Source organism: Oryzias melastigma, linkage group LG14, assembly GCF_002922805.2.
Source record: "Oryzias melastigma strain HK-1 linkage group LG14, ASM292280v2, whole genome shotgun sequence".
Taxonomy (NCBI): Eukaryota; Metazoa; Chordata; class Actinopteri; order Beloniformes; family Adrianichthyidae; genus Oryzias; species Oryzias melastigma.
Window position 1 is genome coordinate 23,857,999 of NC_050525.1, and position 19,822 is coordinate 23,877,820.

At 38.1% G+C, this 19,822-nt stretch overlaps 1 protein-coding gene across 2 annotated transcripts in view; it reads right to left on the reverse strand.

Annotated features, from left to right (window-relative positions):
- larp1 (La ribonucleoprotein 1, translational regulator) overlaps positions 1-19,822 on the reverse strand; it is a 50,106-nt gene that overhangs the window by 22,050 nt on the left and 8,234 nt on the right. Inside the window, exons 2-4 of one of the 2 annotated variants that reach the window (XM_024265827.2) lie at positions 6,915-6,979; positions 5,119-5,184; positions 2,029-2,100 (exon numbers count right to left, since the gene is read on the reverse strand). In XM_024265827.2, coding sequence (XP_024121595.1) covers positions 2,029-2,100; positions 5,119-5,184; positions 6,915-6,979 — 203 coding nt within the window. The remainder of the gene's footprint in view (positions 1-2,028; positions 2,101-5,118; positions 5,185-6,914; positions 6,980-19,822) is intronic. The other variant, XM_024265828.2, reaches the window with a different exon arrangement.

Sequence of the window (19,822 nt, forward strand, 5' to 3'; positions counted from 1 at the left end):
TAGGCTAATGTGTAATGACATGTCTGGCCTTTCCATTTAATTGCTTGCCCTTTAACAACCTCCAACTCAAATGTAAATTAGGTTGCATGAAGCTGCATGAAGGAATCATTATGCAATTACACTTTCTATCCTCACACTTGGTATCATTGTGAGGAACGGATGAGACTAACGTCTGGATGCATGTGACCGGGTTGTGGCTTTTCGTCCTGCAGAGGATGTTAGCTTTTGGTTTGATACTCTTATCTCAGGGCCGTTGGAGAAAGAACACTTTTCTGGAACACACAGAATCTCTGGAGAAATCTGGGCTTTTCGGTGTTATCACCAACGGTTTGTACATTTGTGTGACTTGGCGACTTCCTGTAGATAAAGCAGGAAGTTTATACCACTAGACGCTGGAAAGATAGCTCAAAGTATCACAAATCCCACGTATTATCATTGAACTGACTTTAAAAACAATCATCCTGCAATGATGGTTAAACCGAAAAAGAGGATCTCTTACAAATGAACCCTGGTGTGGTTCACTGCATTGTGAATGCAGATGGACAGAGTTCATAGTGGAGCCGGTTAGATTGATATTTTAGATGAATCTTGCATTTTGTGGTACAAGCAACAAATTTGGCATTGATGTACTTCAGAATAGCATGCTAACTACGTGAAAAATCCAAAATGGCGGCAATTTGTAAAGATGGCGGCCATACACTCAATTGTTGCAAAAATATTTAGCATCTCTTTGCCCCGGTACACAGTTTTTAAACTTGAGGGGTACCATCAGAATACTACTACTACAAATATATGTACTATTATTTATGTATTTTAAATCTTTGACTTCCTTGTGGCTAACATGCCATTCTAAAATAGGAGATCCAAAAGTACATCCAAGCAAAATTTGGTGTTTGTACCACCTAATGAACAAATATTCTAATAAGCAGCTGCACTAGTAATGGACCAAAGAGTAAAAAAGAGCCACAGAAAAGTACAAATTAAAAAAAGTAATGAAAGGTGGAGAAAAATGCCTTGTGGGTCAAGAAGTGGTATGGAAAGAGGTGAAGAAATAAAGGAGAAGCCAAATGTTAGTCAAGTTAAGTCAAGAGATGAGCGAGATGAAAACAGTTTTCTTTGTTCATTTACTTCAGTATTTTTTTGTTTGCTCTTAATTTAAAAGTAGATTTAAAAAAACTAAATTTGGTTAGCTTAGAAATAAAACCAGTGGAATCCTGAGGCGTATTTAAGCTTCTCAAGCCGCTACTTCCCTTTGGTCACTCGTTAAAAATGGTTTGCTTCCAGCTACAATGAATCAAAGCGAGTTCAGTCAGAATTTTTTGGGGATACAAACACCGCAGTTGGAACCACTTTTTACATTTCTATGGCAGTCATTTTGGTTATTCCAGAGTTAACTTGTTGGAAGGCCACACCCCTACCACTTGCACCAGGAAATCTGGACATGGGGGACAGCAGGCTCCACCTACTTTTTTGAAACATCGGATTCTCCAATTTATAACTTGAATATCTTGTACTACAGAAAAAAAGTATTTTAAAACATTAAGATTAGCATGTTTAAAAAAGGGTATGGTTATTCTGTCAAATATAATGACTAAGTAATAGTTTATTTATAACTAGTAGGATATGGGATTTTGGCTTCTTGGAGTCAGTAGGTACTTCCTATTTGGAATATCAAGGGGAGGAGTCACTCTGTCCAGTTCTTATTTACAATCAGTAGTTGGAATATATGTACGGTATGCATTTGCAAAATGAGTTTTCACCAAAGAACTGTCACAGCAACCAGAGTTACATTTGAAAACGTTTAACAACTTTTGTCTGATTTAAAAATTCCAGGAAATGTTTTATTTTCATCTTAAAGTCTTTAAATTTCTAAAATCTCAAAACTGTTTCAAATCAGAAATGAATTGATAAATCTGATCCTATAGTCATTGAAGCATTGATTGAGATATTTAAATATTCCTATTTTTCGTTTTGGTCTCAGACAGACTGAATGTCAGCAGGCTGGAGGTTCCATCAGGTTGGACTTACACTGATTCTCCATGAGTCTCTGACCTGCCTGACAGTCGGCGGGCAGGACACGGTCCGTGTCTCTGCCTCCATCTGAACAGAGGGAGGGAAGAGCAGTTTAGAGAGGACAATGAGGTGGACCGCACACACACAGACACACAAACAAGACAATCCTACTGTGTGAGGGAGAGGATGAGCACCTTCATCACTACGCAGACCTGTTCTTTACAGTCTCAAACATACAAATCACACACATATATGACAATGTATTTCTGATAGAAATCCGGCTCCTCCTTGATGATTAGCCCAATGAGGCAATAGTTTTTGTGATATTGGGCTTTATAAATAAAACTGAATTGAATTATTAGAATTCATCCATTTTGTTGTCAGGAGTTTAGATTAAAGGCAATTTGTTTCAACACCCAGAAGCACTGACTTAACAAAAAACTGGAGAAAACCCCATCAGCTGCTTTTGTAACTGCTGCAAAAGTGGACAAACAAACAAAGTGCTGTCAGACGGCTCCAGTGCAGATATGTGGCGTGTCCAGAGAGAGCTGAGGAGAGGAACTTTTCCTGCTTTTGTCAGGAAGTGAGGAACGAATAATGGATGTTTGGGTTTTGAACACAAGCAGTTCGAGTGGAAAAGCAGAGATGGGTACGAGGGAGGTGATGATGGATGAAAGGCGGCAACACTTTGAGCAGTATCTCACAACTCCTATGATTCTTTTTCAAATGCAAGACTGTTAATCTCATCCTCTCAGGGGTCGCCACAGCGAATCAGCTTTCACATTTGGTTTGGCAGAGATTTTTAGATTATTTAAAATTATTTAAAACTTGCTGTTTCAAAACTATAATCCCTTATTTCTACTTTAAACATGGAAAAAACAATTTGTAAAAGAAACATTTAAACCCAAAAGCTCAATACCAACCGCCGCACTGTAAAACTCATGAAAATACAGTTAACCCTTTAACACCTGAGCTCCAGTGTTTATGTCTTTGAATTACTGTATTTTTTTCAACAGCTAATGCCGCTTTTCTCCTCCAAAATCTACTGGAATGACGTTGATCGTGTTAACGGTTGAGAAGTTATGCTAAAGATTTAGAGTTTAAGCGTCACTGACAGTGTTAAAGGGTTAAACTAACAGTTGATTTTTATTTGTTTAACATACTCAACTTGCGTTGGAATTTGCAAAGTGTCGTAATAATCTAGTTGTTGGTACATTGTGTAAACTTGAACGATCTCTTTAGCTGCGTTCAGCCTGACGACTCCAAGATGATGTTTCGTTTTCATCTAGATTCTGTCCCACTGATCTCTTCTGCTATCTTCTTAAAATCTCACAAACTTTAAACGGAAAAGATCCAGTAAGAAAACAGAAGAAAACCCCAAAAACTTCAAAGAAATTTGAATTTAGCAGATAAAAACAGGAGTTTTTACTCAAAATATAGATTTATTGTAACAATTGTTCAAACAAACTGAGCCCACAGTGCATAAAATGTGACAACAGACTAATGTTGCAAGAATGCTGCTAATACATTTTATTATTATATTTAGAAAATATTTGTCTTTGCGACAGTGGTATTTTTATTTTCTTGTAATTAAAGCAATATTTTAAGGGGAAAATTAAGGGAAAAAAAGATGTTTAAACAGTTTTAAATGAAATTTAGCGAAATAGACACTTTCAAATATTTCCTAAAAAAGTTAGGAAAAATTGAAAGCTTAAAAAAAATAAAAAATACATAAATAAAGATGAAGACTTTGGCTAATGCACACCAGTTTAGAAAATATTGTCTGACATTAAAAGGTTGGAGACTACTGGTATCGTAAGTTTTTTTTTTTTTTATTTTATTTTGAAAGTGTGCAGGAAGTTCATTTTGCCACATTTTGCCAAAATTTCATTTTAGCTTCCTGTGGCTCTCTGGCTGTTGCTCGGCAGTTTTTGTTGGAAAATCGACTTCCAACCTTTACAGAACCGGAGTCGCGGTACGACAACGGCTTAGCTGTGAAAAGCCGTCCGCTTGTGTGTGATGAAAAAATGAGGGAAAGAAACTTAAAATTCCTAAAAAGTCAAAGTTGTTGCATAAACTGTTCGGTCTACATTGAAGGAGTTTGAGCGCCGCTTTTTAACCTCCTTTATCAAGTTTCAGTTTCCACTTCCTGCCAAGAAAGTGATTTATGGTTTTACATGTTAGGTGATGGACATCGCACTCCAGCGGCCCTAAAAATAGCAGCACGGATCCAGCAGTTTTTTTTCTTTTTTTTTTAACAGAGGGGGATCCCTAAAAGGATATCCTCCCGCAGTCCTCTGCTACAACTTCCACACCCCTCACCACCTTCGGCCTCCACCCTCAGAACCGCGGGTTATTCCTGGTGCTCATGCAGTGACCCACATTCTGACGCTCAGGAATGTTCTAGTGCGCGCAGACCTGGCTGCCTGAAATGGGGGGGTGGGCTGCTGGTTCAATGCCAGGTTACAGTGTAGAGAGCAGAAATAGAAAGTGGCTCTGAGTGTTAACTGGCTGCTGCTGCTACTGTATCCCAGGCAGCATCGCGGGCTGAGCAGCAGCGGAGAATCGACTGGATGGATAAAAGGCCAAAATTTTCCTTCAAGTAGCAATAAAATGCTTAAAATACCACCAATTCATTTAAATAAATGAGTAAATTTCAAGCTCACTTTAACAGCTCTGACAATAGCTAAAATAAATTAAATAAAATGAGCATTAAATGTCCCACCATGAGTGAAAGTTGAATTCTTTTTTGTTTTTCTTGCAATAAATGCACATCTGATTGTGACAATATTGATTGGTTGCTTACTCTTCATCCACCACTTGAAAAAATAAAATAAAATATAAGGTAATTTGCTTCATAAAGAGTTTTCTTGACATTTCTAACCACTTTCAGCAGAGTTTTAATTAGAATCTTCTGCAGGATCTACTTTCCAGCCCTTTATTGTGAAGGTATGGTCACCTCATTTTGATGCAAACCTTTGAACTCCACATAACACCTGTGTTAAGTACAATTTCAAAATAAAAGTCACCTTCATTAAGATGATTTTAAAATATTACTAAAGTGAATTTTTAAAAAGAGGATTCAACAGCAGCAGGAAATCTCACCTGCATGTCTTTAGTTGCGATCTCTCCAGGAGTCGGCCAGCTGTTGGTGTCGCCAAAATCTCCAACCTGAGAAAAAACAGGGGAAAAAATGTGTTATGTGTTTTTTTAAGGGCTTGCAAACTTAAACTGAATGTAAGCTCAGATTCAACATCCATCTGTGGGAAAACTGCATGAAAAACAGCCACCAGCTCTTTCCCACAAACATCTACAAAGAGGAGCATCTCTGATGGAAAAAGCAGTTCAGGAGTTTTTCATCTTCTAACAGCGTCATTAAAAACACTGACAGCTAAATGTTTAAATGTATTAAAAAGAACAGTTTTATCTTTCTTTATTCTGACATATTTTCTAATTTTTTTTTTTTTTAAATCCTATTTCTGTGTAAAGAAACGAATAAATCAGACTTAATGAAACAGATAAATTGGATTTAAGGGATTAGTCAATTTTAATAAAAATTTGTACTTTTTTTACAGAAAAAGATATTGAAAATTAAAAATTCTTGTCAAATTCAGATCACAGTTCCCAAAAACTAAAATCTATTTAGCAATATTTTGAATATGAAACAAATTTTATTTGACTTCAGTTTAAGACTATGATCATATATCCCAAAATGTCGCCGCGCTGCTACCTAAATGCAAGTTTTTCAGCAAATACGGGAGGTGGTGTAATCTGGAGGCAGCAGTCGCACTTCTACACGCTGCGTAGTGGCTGCAGAGGTTTTAAGAAAAAGTTATAATTTTACGGCGACTTATTATTTTTTGACACTGGTCAGTGGGCGCCAGGGCACAATTTGGGGGTCACTCTACACATCGTCCAATCAGAGCTGCTGCTGTTTTCCGGTGATCCGGCTGCCACTGCCCTGCTGTTGCTGAATTTTGTATGACATCATCCCCAAAGCGTGACCACACCAACAATTAAAAAAAAAAAAACATGCGGCAGCATTACATTTTGAAGATTCTGCCGATGCCTCACCATCACACGGAGGTGCATGTCAACAAGCAGAAAAACATTAAAACAAGTTCTGCTTAATTTTCTTTTCAAATAATGTCAACATTCACTCTTTCAGCCGCAAAAGTAAAGCCTTGACATAACTTCATCAACAACTATGATGAAATGAAGCCCCTCAGTAAATCTGGGGATGTGATTACAGATGACGTCTGAGGGCTAAAAAGAAAACTGGAGAGCTAAACCGTCACAAGTCTGTGGTCATTCGGCTGCAGCCATACTCAAATGTTATGAATTAGACGCTTTGAGTGCAATGACCTTTCTTTTTCTCCGTCTGATGCCTTGAGGAGAACACGAGAGGCACATCCATGACTGTGGAACACAACCGCTTTCATTATACCCTGAACTATCTCTGTTCTCTCGCTCTGCTCCCCGTTTTCTGCACAATCTGGCTCTGCAAGTCGTAGAAGCAGCAGGAGAAAGTGGGCGTGTGTTTGCAACGGCACAGCGAGACGGGCGATAATTAGGCGACTCTGAGGCTCCGTTTGAGAAACGTGTCGGCTCATTTACAACTGCAGAAGTCACAAAAAGATGCTGACTCATCTCCAAAACCGTTGACGGGAAGCATTCTTTTTTTAATTTTGGGTCTTTTAGCTTCAATAAGCGAAATAATCCATTACAGAGATTGTTTCAATGAAACGATCAGAACCATTTTTTTTTGTTTGTGTTTATGAACATTTTTCTTTTAAGTCCAAAAGCATGTAAAATCAACGAACAGAGCCTAGGATCTAATTCTAATCATCTTCTGATCTTTGAGAGGATCTCCTCAGCAGACACACAAACAGAAATGATACCTTTCCTCCACGTCTGGCCTTGGGTGGAATCCCAGCTCGCACCACTTTGGCGGGGCCGCTCGACTCTGAGGGAGCAGAGAGGAAAACTGTTTCAATACACTCAATACACAAAAAAATACATTGATTTAGAATAACTTCTGCACAACCAGAAAAAAGAAAAAAAACATACAAAATGCACATTTGTACATTGTTCACGTGTCCCATTTAGGACTAGAACATTAACATCCCCCTTTTGTTTGTGTTTACGTTAAACTTTTGCGTGCAAATCAAACTACAATTTGGAGGCAGTATTGAATCCTGACAAAGAAAAGTTAGTTTAGTCTTCTGACCCATTTATCAACAAATACTTTTCTCATTATTTCATGATTAGAGCTTCTTCAGGCTCTCAATGTAAAGTCTGTTAAATCATCTTCTCCAAATTTTTGTCACTTCATGTTAGGGCTAGGCGATATAACTATATAATTGATCTATTCAAATTTTATATTTTAGACAATTTATTTTTTTGAAAACTGAGATTTTATTTTTTCCCGTCCTCTGCCCTCTTGGGCTTCCGTAGTCTGGCAGCTCTTGCAAAGCGCAGACATGAAAGCTGCAGCTAGGAGGAGATTATTCAGTGAGGTAGAGAGAGGGAGAAAAAGGCTGTTCCATTAAAAAACAAAAACACACGAGAAGCCCCCACCCCACCTATCACTCCATTCCGCTAACCGCTAAAGTGTGTAGCGTTAGCTTTAGCTGATGCAGCAGCAACAGAACGTTTAACCCTTCCGCTCATGTGATTCCTTCCATGACAAATGTGGACACATGTGGACAGGATTTTATAAATTAGTGTGAAATCTTGTCTCCCTTTAAATCAGTCTAAAACATCAAGTTATAAATTTGAATTGTAATTTTTGTTTACCTTTAACTAAATGTGATACTCATCAAGTTTTAAAAATAATCCAGTAATATAAAGTTCATCTCCAAAAGAACTTTTTTCTTTGCCGTTTAAATGCATCCACTGTCACAAGTCAAAAGAGTTTTAGTAATTATCAAAGTGATTTATAGAAATAATAAATCTCTAATCTAAACTCTCCCGTGTTTCCTCAGAAATGACGTTAAGGTTGTTTTGTTTTGTCATGAAGCCAGAGATCAGCTCTTGTGGCTTCAGGTGTGGAGGACCTGCATATGTCAGGAGTGAAAGCGGCTCACGGTTTACACTAAAGAGGTCGTCTGTTTAAGCTCCTTAAGGACCGTCGAGCTGAGGGACATTCGCTGCAGGACATCATTAAACAGACACCAACAAGCTGGCGGCCTCCTGACTGAGGGTGTACTCGTACTGGAAAAGTCTGTTGGCCTGAATTGAGACCTGAACCTTGTGTTTGGTCTGTATTCAGACTGCAGACAATCGGACGTTTCTGTTTCGAACCACAACTTGTAAATAAAACCACGTGACTAAAGATCTCTTCAGTCATTGGCCAAGAATTACGAGGGCGAAGCAAAGCAACGAGAGAAGGAATAATGGAAGTACTGCGCTTTATAATCCTGGTCAGGATAGTTCACTGATTCAAACTTTATATTTCGCTAATTAATTCTGAACGTCTGTATCAACAATTTTTACTTGCTACTTTGGTACGACGGAGGCATGCTGCAAGGCAGCTACTGAGGAAACTGCTAAGAAGGTACACTGCTAAGTGTTTATGACATAGAGCTTGTCGTGAAAACAACGTGAGAAGCAATGTGTATCACGTAAAAAGTTGGTTTAATGAACCTGCATTCATCTGAATTTCAATGAGTTGTTGTGTCTCATCATTACTCCACTACAGTGTTTACATCCCATAATACCCAGCAACAGTGGCCGTTTTGGTCCAATTGTTCCCCTCCGAGCACAGAACATATTCAGACTGAGGAGACTCAGAGCGAGCTCAGTCCGAATGGAAACTAACCAAGACCACCTCAAAAGATGGGTCCGAGAGCGGTTCCTGGTTCCAGACCAGGATCTGGTAGGGAGTAATCATACTAAACAATTGGGGGGAAACAACTCTGGTTTACTTTAATCCAGGGACAAGCAACTCCAGGCCTTGACTGTGTGTCCATGATTCTAGGTGTCCAAGCCCTACTCATGCCTGATTAACAGGTTCGGGTGTCCAGCCAACTAGAACATGCCAGAACAGGGCATGTTGGAAAACATGCAAGGCCTGGAGTTGCCTATCCCTGCTTTAAGGAATCCAAATGTGTCCAGTCTGAATACACCCTGAAGCACGTTTAAAAATGAAATGGGTGTAAAATAGTAAATGTTGTATACTTTTATAGCGCTTTTCTACTTTCCTTGAAGGCCCGAAGCTCTTTACAGTCACAGACCCATTCACACATTCACACACTGTGGTGGCTCTGCTGCCGAACACTGGCGCCAACCTTCCACCTAAGGCAATGTGGGGCTCAGTATCTTGCCCAAGGACACTTTGACACATGGGAGGGCAAGGCGGAAATCAAACTCGCAATCTTCCGATCAGAAGTCGAACTCCCTACCGCTGGACCACAGCCATGTAATTAAGCAATTAAGCCTGTAGGGGGTTTCTTTTTTTCTTGTTTTATACTACACGGTGTATAACATGCAACCAAATTGCAATACATGTTCGTAATGGCTAAATATTTTGCTTTAAAAAGAAATGAATGAAAGACTTATTTCTACTGCCAATAAACCAGGATTAAGTGATGTCAATACTTTCAAAAAGACAAATTAAACATTTCCTTCCTGTTTTTTCCTTTAGAAATATGTCAAATTGCAAGAATTTTAAATATATCAATGACTATCTTAAGAAAAACAAAAACATGAAGGAGAGAAGATAATAAAGCAGCAGAATTTACTTTTTTTAAGAGAAGTGCAAATACAAAAGTTGAAGACTCACCCCGGTTTTTAAAGGTTTTAAAAGCTTAACGGTAAGAAATATAAACTCAATGTTAACCATTTTGTTCTCACCGTTAACTGCTACACAACAACACTATGGTGAAAAACAGATGAAAGGATATTCAGGAATAAAAGGGACTTCCAAAAAAGGCGCTGAATCAAAAACTCCCCAAAAAATTATAGAAGCCAGACTCCAAAATCCCCATCAGTCCTCATTTAAACCATCAATACTGCCTCTGACTGAATGTAAGGCTTGGAGTGGTTTCAATCATAAACACATCCGATATATTACATTTTCCTGAATGAATGTTGGCTGTTGTGCTTTGTGCCTCCAACACCGTCATAAGCAGATTCTGACGCATTCTGCAGGCAGCTGGGGTAAGAAACATGCCAGCCAGGAGCCAGCACAGAAAACACCGCGTCACCCAATCATGAGAGAGACTTACATTTGTAGGTTCTTTCTCGTGACCTCAAGTCACGCCGAGGTTGAAAAAGCTCGCTAATTTTCAACAATCTGTTCAGCTTGTATTAATGCAGGACTCTGGAGCTAGTAAAGTCCTTACACAATTTTCAAAAGAAGTGAACTCCAGGACCCGACAACAGACGGTCCATGGAAAACCCACTTTTACTTAAGAGAAAGACGTGATACACAGATGTAGAAGAAGAAGAATCTTTATTTCTATAGCACTTTTCACAGAACTGATCACAAAGTGCTTAAGATAAGAACATAAAATCAGAAGACACAGGGAAATAAAACCAATAAGCAGTAATAAAATAACTAAAAATACAGTAAAATACAGTAAAACATGATAAAACAAGGGCTAAGATCAACTAAAAGCTCTCCTGAATAGAAACGTCTTGACCTGGGATTTAAAACACTCAACGGAGTTGATCTGGCGCAACGGCAGTGGGAGGGAGTTCCAGACATGAGGAGCAACAGCTTGGAAGGAGACGTCCCCTCTCGTCTTAAAGCGGGTTTTAGGGATAGTTAAAAGATTCTGACTGGAAGACCTCAAGGATCGGGCCGAAGAGTACGGGGTTAAAAGGTCACAGATGTACGTCGGGGCTTGACCGTGCAAGGCTCTAAAAACTAAAAGTAAAATTTTAAAATCAATTCTGAATTTGACAGGTAACCATGTAAACGTGGCATCGTCATTCTGTCCAGCAGTCCTAAAGCTGACAACATTTCAAAATCAGAGAGTTTGTATGGATGTAAATAAACAGAATTAATTCATGGATTTCTGTTAAATGACCCAAATTTAATACCATTTAAAATTCTAACAGTTGCTGCTTCCAACAAAACTCTAAATTAGAGTCACAAAACTGTTGTCTGTTAAAAAGCTTAATGAAGACAAATAATACAAAACTTATATATCATGTGTAAACATAAATGACAATATAAGTTGTGATTTGCTGCTCTAAGAACAAATTCATTCAAATTAATTCATTCATTCAAAATCAAGTCAAGCCCATTTATCTCAGTTAATAGTCATAAAGAAAACAAACGACTTCTGAAAATAGATTCAAAAGTTCTTCTGCTTTAGAACACAAAGATATATTGAAAAGTGTCGACCAATTTTTGGTGGTTATGAAAATTCCATAACTATCGATTAAAACTGACACATTTAAAATTTTGAGTAATACATTTACATATGTTAGAAACAAACAAAATGTTTGTGTAAAAAATAAAAAATACAGCTTTAAAAGAAAATAGAATTATGAATCTGATGAACAAATGAGCCAAAAGATTGATACTGATCTGATTTATTAAGTTATCCGATTTTTTTAAGCAGAACCGATGTCTTTTATATGCCAACAGCACTATTATAGAGAGGTACAGTGATCTCTCGCTTTATCGTGGTTCACCTTTCACTGTCTGGCTGTTTCACTGATTGTTTCGGGGAAATTTTACATGCTTTTTTTAATAGTGCATTGTGTTCTGCATCCTGATTGGCTGTGGACAATTGTCAATCAATCTCCCCCGTGCGTGTCTCCTGCACAGAATGTGTTCATCTTGCCAAATCTAAATAAATGGTCCTTTGTTTTCATTGAATAATATTGGACCTTTTCTCTACAAAAAAATAGTCTGAGAAAAGAGAATAATAATGTGTATAGAAGGGGGTATTTTTACAGCATAAAAACATCTATGACAAAATTACAACTTCGGTTCGCAGATATTACCAGTCCCAGATTATTAACTCCTGGAATAAACGAGGGACCACATGACAAAAACATGCATATTTCTCCTTAAACTTCATGGTTCATCATCCGTTTTATTTCATAGGCAGAATCTGAATTGCTTCCCTCCCTCTCTGGCTACTACTCCCAATTGCTCCAGTTGTAGGGGCATTTGAAGGTGTAGTTGTGTCCAAAAGTTTTTGTTTTTTTTTTTAAAGAAGGAGCTGTAGTGATTTAGGGCTGGCTATCCCTCTGCAAGTTCGGCGATCCGAGTCGCGATGGCGTAGATGACCGGCGACTATTGATGACGTCATCAAGACCATATTTGAAGAAATTTTTCCCCCTGTATTGCTCAACTTGGAGGGATATGGAGAAGAATTGAGAGGGGAGGGAAACAACTCAGATTTAGGCGTAGTTTTGACTTTGCACAAGAGAAACAAAAATGCAGAAAACAGAAGTCACACGAGCAAGATGTGAGAACTGGTTGTTTCTTATGAAGTGCCAACAGAAAACAGCCGAAACGTGTTCTCTATTTATTGTACTAGTTCCCTCATCAGCAAAGCGAATACTACAACTGTTGTTTTCAAAGTAACAGGAAGTCTAAAAGCTACGTCACCATCTACCCATGTGGTTCAGCCCAAAATAAACCAACTAGATCTGGATTTTCTAATAATCAGATTCCATAGTTGGTACATTTATCTGATTAGTTCCAATAATCCGGTTTATGAGGGCAAATGTAAAAAACAGATTGAAACTAATTGCTTTATTGATGGTTTTATCCCCTAAAAGTTTCAGTTTTCTTAAGTCAAACTTGTATTCATTCATGCTAATAAAACACCTAAGCTATTATTTACCAGCCAGATTTTTCCAGCACCAGACAGAACTTAAACTTTGACCTGAGTGAAAACATTTTGCTAAATTAGGAAACTCCAGAAGCCGTGAACCCTTTTATCTGCTTAGTTCGTCAACAATAATACTCTCAAGAATGTCTCGTTGCGGCCTACTGCACAGGAAACACGGTTGCCTAAATGCACTAGTCTGCACACCAATGTGCCTAATCATCATTAGACAGCTGAATTATCCAAACCCCAATCCCAGGATGTGGGACAGCTGATGAAACGGGCTCTTTCTGCCGAGTCACCATGACCCAACACTTTGAAAAGCTGCCTACATCTTACAGCTGCAAGTTTATCCTTTTTGAGCCAGAAACTATTTCTGCGCCGGCTTTACTCAAAGTTGACTTGGAAAAAGAAGGAGGATAACACAAAGCAACAAAAAAAATACATCAAGGAACTGGTAGGTAATAAAAATCCTTCAGAACTGAACTAGACCGGTTCCTGAAGTGGAAATTAGATCTTATAGTTCGCCACTCAGTGCAGAAAGTGGACAATCTGGTGTTGTTTGATGACAAACGGCAGGTTTGTGGAGCTCTTCTGATCAGCTGAGCTGTGTGCTTTAAATCCCCCACCACAAGCTCGTCTGTGTTTACCAGCTGTCCACAGGGATCCTCCGTATTGACTGGGTAGCAGAGGAGATCAGAAGGTTCCTTCGGGTCCCACAACAAACCCGTGCCCACAACATGCCTGAAGAGTCAGGGCAACCGCCCTGTAACAATGGATATATGTTCACGAAACAGTGTGAAGCATGTTCTTGAACGCACCACACGGTTCCACTGTAAACGCGGCATCAGGTAAACACTAGAGGCTAGCATCTCACTGAGCAACAACAACTATTTTTTAGAAACAAAGGCAAGCTAAGACAAACTAGACACCATTTTCATATAAAATCACACAGAATGTGGATCATAAAAGGTATTTGTGACAAATGAGCTGAGATACTATCAAAGAGGTGAGCAACACAAATACATTTGAAGAAAGAAAGGGGGCTGGGTATCAATAATTTCCAGAATCGATTCGATTTACGAGAACCTGGATCGAGTCCGATTTTTTTTTTTTTTTACGATTCCCTCAATTCAATTTGATTCGATTCAATTTTAACTTTATACGGTTTACACATTTAATAATAATAATAATAATCCACTATATGTTTTGAATATTGTTAATAGCATACAGTGTTATATGGTCACTCAAAAGGAGAAGCTCTAACAAAAATGTTCAGATCATTAACATTGTTCTGCTTCTCCTGGAGCCCAGTTTAGTTTGGCCACTAGGTGGAGCTCGCGCTATAGCAGTACACTTTTTTCAAGAAGAATAAGCAAAGTATGAGCAAAAAGCTGTGCTTTAGACCACAAGTGGTCAAAATGTTTCACTAAAAGAGTTTGGAAACTTCATACCTGTGAGTTTATAAAGATGTTCATTTAGTTAGCAATATATGTTAAGGTTAAATCGATTTATATTTTTATGAATCGATTTTTGATATGTTAAACTTAAATTGATTCAAAAGGATTAATCGTTTTTATCAACCCAGCTCTAAAAAGAAATGCTTGCAGCAAATTTAGCATTTTTTTAAACAAAATGTTTAAGACACTAGGAAAAAATATATATATATATTTTATATTTTTGTTAATATTGAATTTTTTAAAATATCTTTTTTGTCTATCAAACTCAGTAAAAAATTAGAGAAATTTCACTTTTTTTTTAAACCAACAAGCTAATCAGAACAAAGTAAAACAAGAAAGCAGTTGAAGTAAAAAACTATTTGATCCTCAAAAAATCTTTTGCGTACTTAACGGGTCATAAAAGGTCCAAAACGTTGCCGTTTAGCTTAACAATAACAAACTGTTTATTTTCTTTTTTGCTTCTTGCCAGAGTCTGGATAAGAGGCTGCTGTATTAATTGTGGCAAATGAACTCTGAAAAAAGGTTTAACGGATTCAGAGGGCAAACTCAGCCTAGATCACATGTCAAAACCTAGAAACCTCCAGCATAACGTGCTGTTCTCCAATCGTCAGCTGAGTTTAGCCGCCGGTGCAGACTCCTCACACTGAAATGCTTGGTCACTCTCCGCTTATCTCCAGTCTCTTTCATTTCTTTACCTCTTTTCAGTGATTGTTCACTCCATGTTTCCTCACAGCTCTGTTGGGCAGCTGCAGCCTGCTGTGTGCACTCCAGAAGGCCAGAGGTTTCCATTAACATAAACCACAACCAACCCCTGCCAGGTCACATTAACCATAAGCCTAACTTACTGGCTGGCTCTGCTCCTGCAGCTCCTTTATTCCACCTTGCTGTTTTGTTTGAATGCATGGGGGTGGAACAGAGGGGCAATGCATTCATGCAACAGGGTTCCTGAAGCTCAGTTAGGATCTCCAAAGACCCAAACTTTAGGAAAAACTGTCTTGAGAGGTATCATTCCTGGATTAAAGCAGGACTTTCAACAGTTCGTTCCATGTTTGAGAATCTCACATTTCAAATGCAGAGCTGTGTGAGGAACAGAACAAAAGTCTGTCAACTTTTCTTTGGTTTGCACTGTCAGCTGACTGAGCTTAAATGCAAATATTCATTGTGTCATGACCTTTTTATCAATATCTTCATAGCAGATATTCAAATCTGTCTCAGAATATCAACTTTTTTTGTGACACTTTGCATAACTGTACATTGGAATAATAGAAACAATATAGAACAATGGAAACTGGAACAAGGGAAAAAAATGCCATAAAATATTATCTTGGTGTCGTAAGATGTCAAATTTGCATGTTTGTCTTTCAATTTAAAGCATTTCCATTTTAAATGCAACTGCTGGCTCTGTAAAACAAACTTAAGGTCATGTTTTAATATTGATCGTGGATCATGGTGAAGTTCCAGCTTATTCATGACTTTTGTCTTAACATCAGATTTTTATATTTCATGCAAAACATTTTGACAAACTCAAAGCTCAAGTTCTAATGACTTAGTTTGCAGATAAAATGCCACTTTTAATTGGTTTAAATTTGTTTTCACATTGCTTTTAATCATCCCTGCCTGGACAACGGTTACAGGAGATGCTTGTTAGGGCGCAGTCTCTTAAAGACAAATGAGCTCATCCCTCTATAGATGACCATTTTGTTCACCGCACCACAAGCAACTATTATAATTAATATGTGTAAATCAGATTTTCTTCAACTGATGTGCTTTTCCTACTCTCTTCCATTGTCCATTTTTCAAACGACAAAACTTTTAGCTACACAAAACTGTTCAAAAGAAGCTCAAGAATAGTTTAGCACCACAGTGTTTCTGTACTTCTGTGCAGACAGAGAAATACGGCGTTCTCTCTCTTTATCGCTATTCCCCTATTGCAGTCTCAATGTTTCTAAGATTTTGTTCCATCTATTTTTGCATGTTTTTTAACGCACGTTTTGCATCCTAATTGGCTGTTGACCTTTTCAATAATTTTCTTCCATGCTGTGTCTCCTGCACAGAATGCACTCAGCTTGCAACATTTGCATAGATTGTGTGAGCAGGTTTTGCTATCATTCGATAATACTGGACTCATTTTTCTACGAAGGTTTAACTTTGAAAATTTAGAATGAGAAAAGTGTGAAAATATTCATGTCTTTTAGAAAATAGAGTATCAAGCAGTGCTGCACGATATGAGGTAAACTTGCAATGTGCAATATTGGTGATCACTCGTGATGACAATAAGACTTGCGATACATGAAAAAAAAAAAAAAAAACATTTCAATTTTACTGCAACAGTTTTATTTAAAAAAAAAAAGTTAAAACTTGAATTATACTCCATCCAATGTCTACATAGGAGGAATCCAACATAAAAGGTGTGCATCAAGCAGGTGAAATGGATGGAGTGCTGTAATAACTTTGTTTTAGCATGTGTGTAAACATTTAAGGTAACTATTTATTGTAATTTATTCTGTTGTTTGCGATATAGGCACAATATCTCAATGAATTTGCGTTTTATTGTCTAGTGTGTGATGAGAAATTTTACCTTAAACGTCGCCGGTTTCACCTATCACGAGTTATTTTACGTATAACAAAGGTCGACTATGATACAGAAAAGTTGTTAGACCTGTAGGAAGGCCTTGATCAACAACTATCCCACATAAAAATCTTTAAATCGTGAATCAAATTCTAAATGCACTTTTTCAGTTTCACGCAACTTATTTTGTACGCCTCTCGATGTTCAAGAATTATTTTACAACCTTGACCTGAAAAAATAACTGATAATCGGGCATTGAAAAACGTTAGTCCAGAACTGTAAGTACGGACAGCTGTTTTCTGGATTTATCAACAGAGAAAGGTTTCATATGGTCTTGCTCCCACAGTCGACTATCAAGATCTTGTGAAAATATGATAGTGAGTTGCATTAATGTACGAAAAACAACCACAGTAGTAAATATATCGTGTTATTCTGCTTCCATTCCAGACATTTTTTAAGGGTAAATTGAGGCTTTTGTGAAGAAAATTAAGAATTTAAAGTAGCAAATCATCAAAAATGAATGCATTTGTTGGAATTATGTAACTAGACATTTAAATTTTATATTGACAATTACTCTCTGATGTTTGAGGTAAAGATACAATTCCTTTGAGCGAGCATTTGTGTTTCTAACTTTATTTCATAGCTTTAAAAAATTAATTGGAGTTTTATGGAATTGCCTTTTTTGACTGTCTCCTTTAGCGTGTGTTCCAGTATCCTACCTTAATTACAAATTAAAAAAAGACTTATTAGAATAAACCAGCAGCTGCAAATAACGGAAACTCCTTGATAATAATCTAAAAGGACTTTTTCTAATCTTATTTTGAAAACCATTATGATTTTTTTCCACACCTCATGGGGGGACGGCAGAAATTCTCATGGGTGCTGCAGAAGCCACCTGCTCCCAATCCCACAGTGCATCACTGGAGAAGCCTATAAATAAACGGCGTGCCACGTTGCTCTGCGGCGACAGATCCACTCATGGGGCTGAAAAACCGACCCAATCGTCAGCAGATGTGGGGACTTTTGTTGTTGTGTGGATTGCGACACCCCCCACCCCCAGACCCACACGCGCTGTATAATAACGGAGGCCAGATTTAGATAATTGAAGCAAGTGTCAGTCTGCGGCTTTTCCTGTGCTCTTGTGGGAAGTGTGATGAAATGCAGCACAAAATCTTTAAAACAATGGAAAATAATGGCAGACGGTCAGATCTGTGAAGGGCCTGAATGATCCAGCATAGACCTGCTGAACCTGTTCAATCAGAGGGAAGCCGGTTATCTGCAGCCAGCCGGTGGTCCTCCCTGCATGCATGCATGACGACAGCAGAGGGAAGCCTTTCTGCAACCACCAAATATGGAGGAAACGGCCGAGCGCCCGCCTGCTTCCTCACACACACGTCAAACACCCCGGCTGGCTGTCACATGATCGCGTGGTGACATCACCTCGCGAGGGGTGAAAAGCTCAGAAAGCATTCCCCCCATGAGTATGCCAGACGCATTACCAGCTCATTAACCACACACAGGTCAAATAACAAGTGGAATCTAACCTGATCTCAACTGTTACCCGATACCAGCAGGGCTGATGCTGAACTGGTTAGCTGCACTCAAACCCCGGGACATCCACTCCTGAAAGCTGGTTAGAAGAGTCGCTGAGCAGATACTTGTGCTGACCTATGAAACATCAGGTCTATCTTTAAACTTTTTGGCTCTGATCTTATTTGGTTGCACCAGCCTGGACCACAACTATTCATCCCTGTGAGAACAATGGAACAGAGCTTAGTACATGAACTTGATGACTCCCAGAACAACAACAAAAAAAACATCTGATGTTTGGTTTCTATCAGCACCAGAGCTCAGAACCAACTCCTGTCCAAGACACACAAACTGAGGGGGAATAATTGACCTCAATATCCCTGTATATCACTCTACTCTCTTCTTTTTAGGCAAACGCGTACAATTATAATAGAAGATTATTATTCTACATTTGGTTGTTGTCGGCTATTGAGCAAAAGAGCCAGAAAAGAAAGCATCAAAAATAGGGCTGGTATCAGATAATTTCCAGAAATGACTCGATTCACTAGAGCCTGAATCCGTTCAATTCCGATTTTTTTCGATTCTTCAAATTAATTAAATTTTTAATGTACCCATTTGTTTAGAAATACATGAATAATCTACTTTATCATTTGAATATATTTATACTAATCTGATATAGATCACATACTGTAAAATGTATTAGTGAAATAATGAGATTGTTAATGACATACAGTGTTACAAGGATTCTCAAAAATGTTTTTTCTTCAATTATTTTGTGCTTTTGTGGATAACTATTATATGTGTATAAAATACCATAAGACTGGGGGTGGGAATTTATTCCAACCGCTCCATTTTCCAAATATACAAAATAGAAAAATGGTTTCCCTGTGCTGGTCTGGTGTGAACGCAGCATGAAATCTGTATCCGTCTTCTTCTTCTGTGGTTGAGAAAAAGGCTATACCACATCCAAAAGTTCCTGTTGAGCTTTACAATCCCAATGACTTTGTAGCTGGTGGTTATTATAATCATTTAAAACTACCAAAAAAAAATAATATCAAATCAGCGTGAACGTAGTCGACTAATCGTTGACAGCCTTAATTGATATCTCTGTTAGATCTGAAATTTGCTGGCCGGGGAACAGAGTTACAAACTCCATTTCACCCTGTGGTTAAATTACAATTGAGATCCTTGAAACATAGAAAAACAAAGCGACTTTATGAAGGAAAGAAGTTTCATATCTCGGACCACAAATACAGTTCTCATCACCACGTGCACCCCCCCAACCACCCTTTTTATGAAATATTTGTTAATTAAAAACACTTTTAATTGAAAATTCAAGAGAAGAATATTTCCAACATAAGAAACCGTAAGTAAAGAGAATTGAGATCAAACCAGAAGACGTCAAGTCAATTTCTGCAACTATTCAAAACTCATTTTCCAAATATATT